General features: G+C 34.9%; 1 protein-coding gene across 1 annotated transcript in view; it reads right to left on the reverse strand.

Annotated features, from left to right (window-relative positions):
* LOC148954752 (sodium-dependent nutrient amino acid transporter 1-like) overlaps nt 1-11769 on the reverse strand; it is a 201006-nt gene that overhangs the window by 125804 nt on the left and 63433 nt on the right. The window contains exon 4 of the mRNA XM_089086726.1: nt 8913-9141. Coding sequence (XP_088942852.1) covers nt 8913-9141 — 229 coding nt within the window. The remainder of the gene's footprint in view (nt 1-8912; nt 9142-11769) is intronic.

An 11769-nucleotide genomic window follows, 5' to 3' on the forward strand; every position in this document is an offset into this window, starting at 1 on the left:
GACCGTTTTAGCATTTTTTTTAATTTTAGTGACTTTGCACTGTGGTTCACTCTTTACTAGGTTGCAGCTAATGCTTCAACTATGACAAAGAGTTCAATGCAAATTCTCCTCAGAAACTATTTAACATTAAAATCTGTGTAATCTAATAGATGGTAGAATTTTTAAAATATAGTAAATATTAGCAATATCTTATAATTGAGTCATTAAACATCTATCTACGACGGTGTGGGGGCCTGCTAATGTTTTAGTAGATTACTGATGAGCAGACGATTTATTAAAATTACTAAGGGGGCTGGGATGGGAGGGTACGGAAGGGGTTCTTGTGAACCTCCAGTTAAGGGTTCTAGAACATAACTATTACAATGATACCTTTTTTGTACTTCAGAGCTTTTCTACTTAAGAAGTGGCACCATAAGTTTTGTTTTCAATGGTATATTGCACCTACGAATATAAAATTGAAAAAAAAACACGTATATATGAGCAATAGCTGTCAAATAACCATTTAAACATCACTTTCATGAGTTCTGCTAGCCCAATAGCCCCACACTGTAAAAAAAATCGTTTGAGATTCAACGAAAATTGTTTCTAATGTTTATCAACAACAAAATTGGAATTTCAACAGCTGAAATTGAATATTGGAGACCACTTTGGAATTCAACCGCCATTATTGAATTTCCTATTTGTTGAGAAATAAAAATGTTGAATTCCCATACCCGGATTGTATTTTCAATTTGTTGACAAAACATGTTGTTTGATTTTAAGATCCTTATTAGATTTCCATCTTGTTTGCTGGATTTCTCGTTCTTTTATTGGATTTCCATCACTAGCGTTGTTTAATTTCCTAAGTCTAAAGTCTAATATCTAGTTCTTAGGATTCAGTTTCCCTTTCTTCTTTCTGAAGCATCAATAAATACCAAAAAACAATCTCATTTATTTTACAAGAAAAGAAAATTACAATGAAAAATTTCTCCCAGATATTATGACATCTCTTAACGGCTATATTTTTTCATGGTGGAAATCAGTAAATCAATGGCATGGTAGCAGGCCGACAGAAGACACTTGAGTAAGAAATATATTCCAATCAGGAAAACAGTGAGACATGGACTTGAAATGAAAACGAAATCAAATCGAGACACAAATAAACGAAAGACTTCCCCCTTTTTTCTACCTCCAGAGCTGAACGGTTGCAATAATATTGCCACGAATCCTGTATTTTTTGAATACCTTTGACGTACTCATCAGATCTCATCAAATGTCTTGTTCGGCGCCTCATCAAATCTGTGTGTTATAAAATTGAAACCTTTCAAAATAGATCTTCTGCTTAGATGAAGTACAACAAAACTGTTTTCAGCTTCACAACTTTGCTCAATTCCAATTTATAAAGTTTTAAAGATATGCAAATACATTTGCTAAATTTTGAAGAAAAAAACATTGATATCGCTTAAAATTTTACTCAAATATTCAATTGCAGTTTTGGAACTAAACCTTGAAAAAAAGAAACTGATAACTGAAAATTCAGGTAAAATGTTGGTTTGTCAAAATTTCAATAAGTATAGACCTGTCATGTAGGCAATTTTAAGGACCCTCTAGAGGGAGAAGGAGTGGAGGTAGGTACTTCAAAATACCTTCTCGGGACATACTTTGGTACTTATGTACTATCTGGAACACACGCGCTGTATTATATAGGGAAGATGCGGGTTTCTTTCGAAACGGGTTTCTTTCAATAGAGAAATGGATTTTAAAGCGTAGTTTGTTATTGGGTTCACAATATTTAAACAATTGTTTTTTAGGGCTTAGGGCGGAAAAAGGTACCTAGGCATGGTTAGGTTAAGTATTTAATATATGCTATGCTTTACCCCCTGTCCACCCCCCTAATGTGCAAATATATAGCCAAAAATTTTTTCTAAGCTGTTATATTTTTATCCTATTTTGTTTTACTTCATTAGCATCAACCAAACTTCCTTTTTCGCGTGTGTTCTAGATAGTACATAAGTACCCATACTTTAGCCTGTAGACCCATCTCTGAAAGTTTAATCTTCCTAACCTAACCCCTTTCCAAGACAGACAAAAGTAGCTGAAGCAGAATTGGTACTGCTGCGTTTGGTGCAATCAATACAAGATAGATGCCACAAGAAACTAGTCAAACGGTTTCTCGGAGCAGAGAAATTGATTGACAACATTAGTTTGTCACTGCGTTTACAATATTTAAACGTAAGTTTTTTGGGGGTTTAGGGGGAAAAAGGTACCTAGGTTAGGTTACGTATTTAATATATGCAGTGCTTTACCCCCTCCCCCCCTAATGTGCAAATATATAACCAAATTTTGTTTCCAAACTACTATATTTATATCCTATTTTGTTTTATTTAATTAGTATTAACCAAACTTCACTTCTTGCATGGTTTACAGCTAATAGAACAGTACCGTAGAATTTTACCAAACTTTTTTTTATTTATAAATATATGCTATCTTAAACATTTTTGAAACATAAGACACAAGTTCAATATTAATAAAATAAACTGAACACTTACCATCACAATCAGACTGTCCTCTTACTCATCTCTCTGAATCAGAATGTCTTCTCTCTCTGATCTGAATGTCCCCTAAGCAAAATCGTCGCTTCGTCGTTTAAAGGTCTTAACATTAAATCTACTTTTGTATTATACGTTTGTAGGTAGTTGAAGGAGATGATTTTTTTTGTCAAAATGATCTCTAATCATAACATCCGAAAACAAAATACGAGACCAATTTAGTTCTTGGGAAGAGGTTTAGTGGCCCTCCAATCTTTACGGTCTCTTAAAAAGGACACTGGAACAAACAAAAACAACAAATAGAAACGCATCCGTGATCACTCTTCTGCCAAACACATAAATTCAACATTTGTGCAGATAGGAGATCCTAACCCCCGCAATAATATTTTCTGATATGCTGAATCTGAAGGCCTGATTTACATTAAGATTTATTGACTTTTTGGGGGGTGTTTCTCCATTTTTCAAAAACCAGGCCACCTATATTCAAAATCCCTTAATCCATCAAAATTCTTTTTTCTTCTGAGGCTTGGAGCCTTTGGTGGGTAGAGACTAAACGCAATGCAATTTATATTTGCAATCTGCATAAAAACCCAATTCTTATCAATTGTTATCAAAATTCTATTTTTGAGTTTCGGTTACAATTGAGCTGAGTCGCTCCTTAATAACAGTTTAACACTATAAACTGTTTGATAAAACTTATTGGGCTAAAGTCCGTTTTTTTTAATTAATCCTGTAGCAAACCGAAGTTTTTGAAGTACGCATCCATGCTATCAGAGGCAATGCTGTAGCGTTGCCTATAGTAAAGGCCATACGGTTCCAATGTTTTATTATTTATTTATTTATTATTTTTTCCCAGAGGCACTTCATACGGAAGGGGTCGTCACAGTAACTTCAAAGGGGGTCATTCGATTGGAAATCGAGAGTTTTATTGCCCTTTTTAAGAGTCAAAAGTGATCGGAGGGCAACTAGCCCCCCCCACGCCCATCACTCTCCCAAATACATCCAATCAAAATTTTGAGATAGACATTTGTTCAGCGTAGTTGATTTCCAGATAGAAAATATATTTTTGACGAGGACACTCCCCCACAACTCTAAGGGCAAGAGTTTTAAGTTATGCCCTGGGGGCATATAAGGCTTTTATAGAAGGCGTTGTCGCAGAAGCTTCAAAGGGGGCTCATTCGATTGGAAATTGAGAGTTCTAGTGCACTTTTTAATAGTCAAAAGTGATTGGAGGGCAAATAGCCACCCCCCACACCCATCATTTCCCAAAACACATCCAATCAAAATTTTGAGATAGCTATTTTGTTCAGCGTAATTGATTTCCAGATAGAAATTTGTCAATGACCGAACGGTCGTTGAATCATGCTGTAAAAATGTAATGAACAACAATATGAGCATTCCTAATGATATTGCGAATTAGGCATTGAACATGGACATGGGAGTAAACCGTTCTATATCTGTGATGATCCAAATTTGTTCTTTACCCATTTTCTTAATTATACCTAGCCTTAAGTTTCTTTGTTCTCCTTTAAATTACTTGATGACACAAGTTGTTATAATTTAGGGGGCGGTATCATTGTTCAAAATATGGCCAATATAAATATTGCTAATCTGTCTGTCTCCCTCCTTAAGCACCCCCCGTCTGTCTCCCACCGTCTGCCTCATTTGCCTCGGTCTGCCAGTTTGGCAGACTGGCATCTCCCAGATGGAGTCAGATAAAGCTAAATTCATCCAATATTAAATATAAAAAAAGAATTTTTTTTTAACTCAAAGTAAGGAACAACATTATAACTCAAAATCAACAGAAATTATTCTGTATATGAAGGGTTGCCCCATCCTCAATACCTGACTCTTTACGCTATAGCTGTTAGCACTTTAAAAAAAAGTTTCCTATTCTAATTAAACGGCCCCTGTGTTTCACTTGCTGTTCTTAAGAAATTGGGTCAAACTGTTCAATTTCAGCGTACAGAGCAAGCTGTATAAAGGTCTACAAGGAATTTTACAGAGAGGGGGATTTTCAGCGAGGATAGAACCTTTTTGAGGAGACTTGATGGGAGGGAGGTGTACTTTACGTTGGATGAAATTTTCACAGAGGAGTTTCCCATGAGAGGGAGGGGGGTATATTTCATGGAGGGTAAGCCAGATTTGTCTTCATTATTTGAAAGACGAACAGAAATTAAATACAAAAAAAACAAATATTTTTTTAACAGAAAATAGGGCGCAATATTTAAACTCAAAATGAACGGAAATTATTCAGTATATGGAGGATTGCCCCCTCTTCAAGACCTTGCTCTCTACGCTAAATTTTTACAATTCAACCAATTTTCTTAACAACGGCAACTTAAACACAGGGGCCGTTTATTTAGAGTAGGAAGCTTTTTTAAAAGTGCTAATAGCTTTAGCGCAAAGACCAAGGCATTGAGCAGGGGATAACCCTTCATATACGCAATAATTTCTATTCGTTTTGAGTTTTAATGCTGCTCCCTACTGTCAGTTAAAAAAAATTGTTTTTTTAATTTAACATTTGTTAGATATAATTTTATCTCAGTCAATCGGGGAGAGGCCAGTCCGCCAAATCGGTAAACCGAGGCAAATGAGGCAGACTTAGGAGCTTTAGGGGGTGGGATAGACAGATTAGCTCTATGGACAATATTTTGAACAATGATAATCCCCCCCTTAAATTAAAACCAACTGTGCCATTTACTAATTTAAAGGAGATCAAAAAACTTTAGGACGGATATAATTAAGATTAAATAAATAAAAAGTTTTTTAACTGAAAGTAAAGAGTGATACTAAAACTTAAAACGAACAGAAATTATTCCGTATATAAGGGGCTGTCCCCTCCTCAACGCCTCGCTCTTTACGCTAAAGTTTTTTATTGTTTTAAAAAATAAAGCTGTGAGACAGAGTCAAACTTTAGCGTAAAGAGCGAGGCGTTGAGGAGGGGACAGCCCCCTTCATATACGGAATAATTTCTGTTCCTTTTAAGTTTTAATGTCACTCCTTACTTTCAGTTAAAAAAATATTTTTTTTTAATTTAATTTTTGAACGTTTTTGAATTAATACATGTTTTGATTTTGGCTCACCGTACATGAATAACTAAAAAAAAATTCATATTAATTTTACTTTTATTGGGTTAAATGGGTTTTTCGAAAGTTGTTTAATTTTATTTACGAACGTTTTGATTAGTAATAAATATACGTAACTTACGAATTAACTTACGCAACGAACTTCTATATTCATTATTTTTGATAAATAAATTAGGGGACTCTCCCCCTAGTCAGTAGCTCGCTCTTTACGCTAAATTTCGAATTTTGTTCCAATTCTTTAAAAATGACATCTTAATCACAAAGGCCGTTATTTAGAATAAATAGCTCTTATGAAATTACTAAAAAATCTTTGGCTTAAAAGAGCGAGGTATTGACTAGGGGGCGAACCCAATCATATACGTAATATTTTCTGTTCGTTTTAAGTTTTGATGTGGCTCCTTACTTTCAGTTGAAAAACTTGTTGTTGTTTTTTATTTAATTTCTGATCGTTTTTTTTAAATAATGCTGGAAAATCCGGCGCCCCCTTCATAGCAATGTCCCTTCCCCCATGAAAACTTCCTCCATGGAAAGATCCTCCCACATAGCCCCCCCCCCCACTACCGGAAAAAATCCTCCTTGAAAACGGTTTGTACTTCCCAATAACCAATACTATATGTAAACATTGGGTAAAGTTCATAACTTTCAACCCTCCCCCCGGAGACTTTGTAGGATTAACTCATCCTAAAATTCATAGCTATCATATTTTCGACCATGCTGAAAAAAATGGCTGTCTCAAAATTTTGATCGGGTGACTTTGGGAAAAAAATGAGCGTGGGAGGGGGCCTAGTTGCCTTCCATTTTTTGGTCACTTAAAAAGGGCACTAGAACTTTTAATTTCAGTTCGAATGAGCCCTCTCACGATATTCTAGGACTACTGGGTCGATACGATCACCCCTGGGAAAAAAAAAAAACAAAAAAACAAAAAAACACGCATCCGTGATCTTTCTTCTGGCAGAAGATACAAAATTCCACATTTTTGCAGATAGGAGTGTGAAACCTGTACACTAGTGTTTTCTGATACACTGAATCTGATGGTGTGATTTTCATTAAGGTTCTTTAACTTTTAGGGGGTTTTCCCCGCTTTTTTTCAAAAATCCGGCAAATTTTCTTAGGTGTTTAACTTTTGATAGGTAGAACTAAAATTGATGAAACTTGTATATTTGAAATCAGCATTAAAATCTGATTCTTTTGATGTATCTATTGGTTTCAAAATTTCAGATTTTTTACAGTTTCGGTTACTATTGAGCCAGGTCGCTCTTACTTACAGTTCGTTACCACGAACTGTTTGAAAATGGGTAAAAAACAAATTTGGATCATCATAGATATAGAACAGTTTACTGAAAAATCAACCTTAGCATACATTCATTTCAAAAAGACTTTAATCTCTAATTGGTTTCTCGATCACTCCGGAAATGCTTCCATAGAATTTTTTCCCATGCATTAAAACACACAGAAAATACCCCGGATATTTCCTCCGGAACATCTTTCACATGCAAAATTAAGTTGGCAAAGAGAATGTAAGACAATTAAAAAAAAATTCATATAGGAGTTCTGTCAAATCCCCCCTGTGTAAAATTTCCCCCGAAAATTTCACCTCCCTTGAAAATTTTTCTCCCCAGGAAAGTTTCTCCCGATGAAAATCCACCCCAAGTACAAAATCCCCCCTCCCCAAAAAATGTCTTTATACTTCCCAGTAACAATTACTATGCGTAAACAATGGGCAAATTTCATAACTTACAAGCCTCTCATCACGGACTGTGTGTGTGTGGGGGGAAGGGTATTTGCCCAAAAAGACATATTTATTTGATCTTTCAATTATACTGAACAAAAGTGCTATCTCAAAATTTTGATCAGATAACTTTGGACATGAAAGAGCATGGGAGGGGGGCCAGTTGCCCTCTAATCTTTCTTGTCACTTAAAGAGGACACTAGAACTTTTAATTTACGTTCTAATTTGCCCTCTCCCGATCTTCTATGACAATTATTTCAATACGATCGCCCCTGAAAAAAAAAAATAGAATAAACACGTATCCGGGATCGGTCTTCAGGCAAAAATAGTGAATTTCTACATTTTTGAATTTATGAGTTTGAAAATTCTACAATGGGGTTCATAGGTATGCTGAATCTGACGATGTGATTTTCATCATGATTTCTTGAATTTTATTACGTCCCCCACCCCCTCCCATCTAAAAAATCAGGCAAATTTTCTCCGGCTCATACCTTTGGACGGCTAACACTAAGCTAGATGAATTTTATATATTTGGAATCAGCATAATAAGCTGATTCGTTTGATGTATCTATTGATATCAAATGAATTTGTATTGTATCTATTGAATTTGCTTTTTAGAGGTTCGGTTATTATTGAGCTCCTTACTTACAGTTCCTTACCACGAACTGTTTGAAAGAAACCTGTTAAAAAAAATTTCGTAAAAGATCCGATAATCTCTTCTTCTAAAAAGAAAGCTTATTTAGAAAAACTTGAGCACAGAAAAGGTGCACAGTGCTTCCGTTTTTCAAAAATACAATGATAAAACCTCGTAGGGAACACATTTTTCCCAAAACACACGCCCCATCCAGATTCCACCTGTTTTAGGTTATTTCTCAGTCCGTCCGTACCTTGTCCCCTGTTCGCTGTTTCACTTACAGAGGTCAAAAACTTTTGTTCCCTACTTTGTTATATAAAAAAAAAAACATCCCGCCAGTTTCTGAAGTTTTATTACCTTTACTGGCCTTGCTTACGTTCTGTTTGTATTAACTTTTTTTCCTTCTTTTCTTAATTCTAATAAGGATCTTATGTCTTTTTCGTATATAATATAACGAGTTTTACTTATTTTTAACCTTTTGACAAGTTACGAATTTGAATTGAACGTGCGTTCTTTGTACAGTTTTACGTATATTGTTTTTGTTTTGCTTTTTAAGTTTACTTGATGTTTTTGTCCTGTTTTTGTTTTTTGAATCGAAATATGACTTCGGCCCTTCGGGGCTTGTGATAGTGATTTTTTTAAAAGAAGCATCTTAACTTATGTCGGAAACAGTCAAAGCAATAATATGATAGATATAGGTAAAACTACATTTCTCATATACAATCAGGATTATTTTAAGGCGTGAAATTTTGGAACAGTCAGAGTAAACATTCAGTTTTTCTGAATAGCAGGAGTCTGAAATCACTCATTGTTTTTAGAAATCAAGTTTTGTAATCAAGTTTTTCTACTTCAGAAGAAACAAAAAAGTTCTAAAGGATTAACAAACTATAAACTATGCATTTATCCTTAAATGAATTTTCTGATCTACTTACATAAAAAACTGTTCAGAAGAACTTTCAAGTGTGCCATTTCTTGTGTCATAGGCCGACAAATTTCCTCCTGATGGAAAACAAGTTGTCATATCTGCCCACTCTGGGTTACAGATAGCCCATGGAAGGGGATCAGCAAAAGAACTGAGGAAGTAGAAAACAGTCAATCCCATGAGATGACAGTAGTAGCTGACAGTACACCAAGTTGCTACTGCTTGTCCATAACCAATTCCTGAAAAATTGTAAAATATTAAAAATATTTAAGAAATTAGAAAATTGGTGGTTGCCGATCGTTGATGATAAGTGGTAGCCACATTATCTGGTGAATTTTGAATTCAGAAGAACTCGACAGTTTTTTTTCCGCGAAATTGTTACTGACTAGCAAAAATAACATAGCCATGGAAAACTTAAAATTTGGATATTTGAATGCAGTTTTATGTTTCATAGAATGTTGTGTCAAGTGGTTCTTAGCTCACTGTTAGGTGAAAACCATACATCTCGCTTAATCTTCTTCTTCCTCTTCTAACCAAGGTTGTTTTTTAGACACTTTTTCGTAGTCTCAGCACCAGTATCAAATTCTAGACCCTGCGAATGGTTGCTGCAGCTGAGAACGAGCTCCGAGTCCATGTTACCATGCAGAGATCGATCCAACCACAATGCAAAAGGATATCTTGATATCACCAACATTATCCAGTTTATTTCAATTGTTTTAAATAATAATAAAAAAAAAAATATTAATTACTTAGCTGGAGTTTATTGTTAGTGATTAGAATAAATTGAATGACTCTGATACATTTTTGATTAGTGATTTTAATGCAGTTTTGTTTCTATAGATCTTTTCTCGTTGTTCTTATAGAGGAACAATGTGAAAACTATACATTGGTGCAGAACACAGGAGAAAAACTATCCACTGGCACGGTTTCATGGACACAAAATATCCCCCATAAAAATAGTGCCAAGTGAAAACCTCGTATCCTAACTCTTTAATAAAGTGTTAGGTATTTTTTTTTTTTTTTATATATATAAAAATGCTAATTAAAATTTAAAACCTGGGAACATTAAATGTTAGAATCAATTGTCTGCTACGTTAATCGATGCTTAACTCGCTGTTCTTCAAAGTGTAGTGTCAAAGTTGAAAAAAAGAAAAATCTCCGATGAAAAACCTAAAATGAAAAATAAAAAAAATGAAAGAAAAAACGCATCTCAACTACTCGGCAACAGTAACGAGTCTTCTCTAATGTGCTGTAAATACGTAACTTTGTTTTATATCTTGAGTCGGACAGAAACTATGGGCTCAGAACAAAAGCCAAGTAGTCCACTAAATTTGTTATTTACTTGTTTTAATTCTGATTTTTTTTTTTTGCTAAATTTTGTGCCTCAATCTGCAGTGTCAAAGATGAAAAAATCTCCCATGTAAAATAAAACAGTTCGTGATAACGAACTGTAATTAGCGACCCGGCTCAATGGTAACCGAAACTCTAGAAAACGAGTTTTTGATACCAATAGATACATCAAAAGAATCAGATTTCAATGCTGATATATAACTTTTATCAAGTTTAGTGCTACCCATCAAAAGTTACGTGGCTGAGAAAATTTGGCATGATTTTCAAAAAAAGGGAGAAAGACCCCCTAAAAGCTATAGAACCTTAATGAAAATCACACCATCATATTCAGCGTATCAGAGAACCCTACTGTAGAGGTTTCAAGCTCCTATCTACAAAAATGTGGAATTTTGCATTTTTTGCCAGAAGAAAAATCACGGATGCGTGTTTATTTGTTTTTTTGTTTTTGTTTTTTTTTTTCCCCAGGGGTGATCGTATCAATCCTAGAACATCGCGGGAGAGCTAATTGGAACGAAAATTAATAGTTATAGTGCTGTTTTTAAGTGACAAAAGAAAATGGAGGGCAACTAGGCCCCCTCTCACGCTCATTTTCGCTCCAAAGTCACCCGAGTAAAACTTTGAGATAACCATTTTGTTTAGCATGGTCGAAATTATTATAAATATGTATTTTAGGATGACTTAATCCCCCGAAGTCCCCGGGGGAAGGGCTAAAAGTTATGAACTTTACCCAATGTTAACATATAGTATTGGTTATTGGGAAGTATACAGACGTTTTCAGGAGGTTTTTTTTTCTGGTAGTGGGGGGGGGTCGGTGGTTATGTTGGAGGATCTGTCCATGAAGGAAGTTTTCATGGGGGAAGGGAAATTGCCATGAAGGGGGTGCCGGACTTGCCAGCATTATTTATTGGTTATCGGGAAATATACAGACATTTTCAGGAAGGATTTTTTTCTGGAGGGAGGGGGGGCTGGAGGAGGGGATTATTCGGGAAAATCTTTCCGTGGAGGATGCTTTTTTGGGGTAAGGGACATTTCTATGAAGGGGGTGCCGGATTTCCAAGCATTATTTAAAAAACAATCAGAAATTAAATTTAAAAAAAACAAGTTTTTTCAACTGAAAATAATAACCAACATTAGAACTTAAAACGAAATTATAACGTATATGAGGGGGTTCTCCCACAAGTCAATACCTCGCTCTTTACGCTACAGTTTTTTTTAGTGCTTTCAAAAGAGCTATCTATTCTAATTAAACGGCCTCTGTGATTCAGGGGTTTGTGTATAAATTTTTTTTTTACTTTTAACGTAAAGAGCGTGGTATTGACTAAGGGGAGAACCCCATCACATACGTAATAACATATACGTAATAAAAAAAAAACAATAAAAAAAACAAGCGATACGGCTCAATAGTAATCGAAACTTTTAATAACGGAATTTTGATGTCAATAAATGTACCAAAAGAATGGGTTTATAATGCTGATTCTAAATATATAAATTTTATTAAGTTTAGTATTACTCATCAA

The sequence above is a fragment of the Artemia sp. Qi Xiang Cuo genome, chromosome 3, assembly GCF_049724085.1.
Source record: "Artemia sp. Qi Xiang Cuo chromosome 3, ASM4972408v1, whole genome shotgun sequence".
NCBI lineage: Eukaryota > Metazoa > Arthropoda > Branchiopoda > Anostraca > Artemiidae > Artemia > Artemia sp. Qi Xiang Cuo.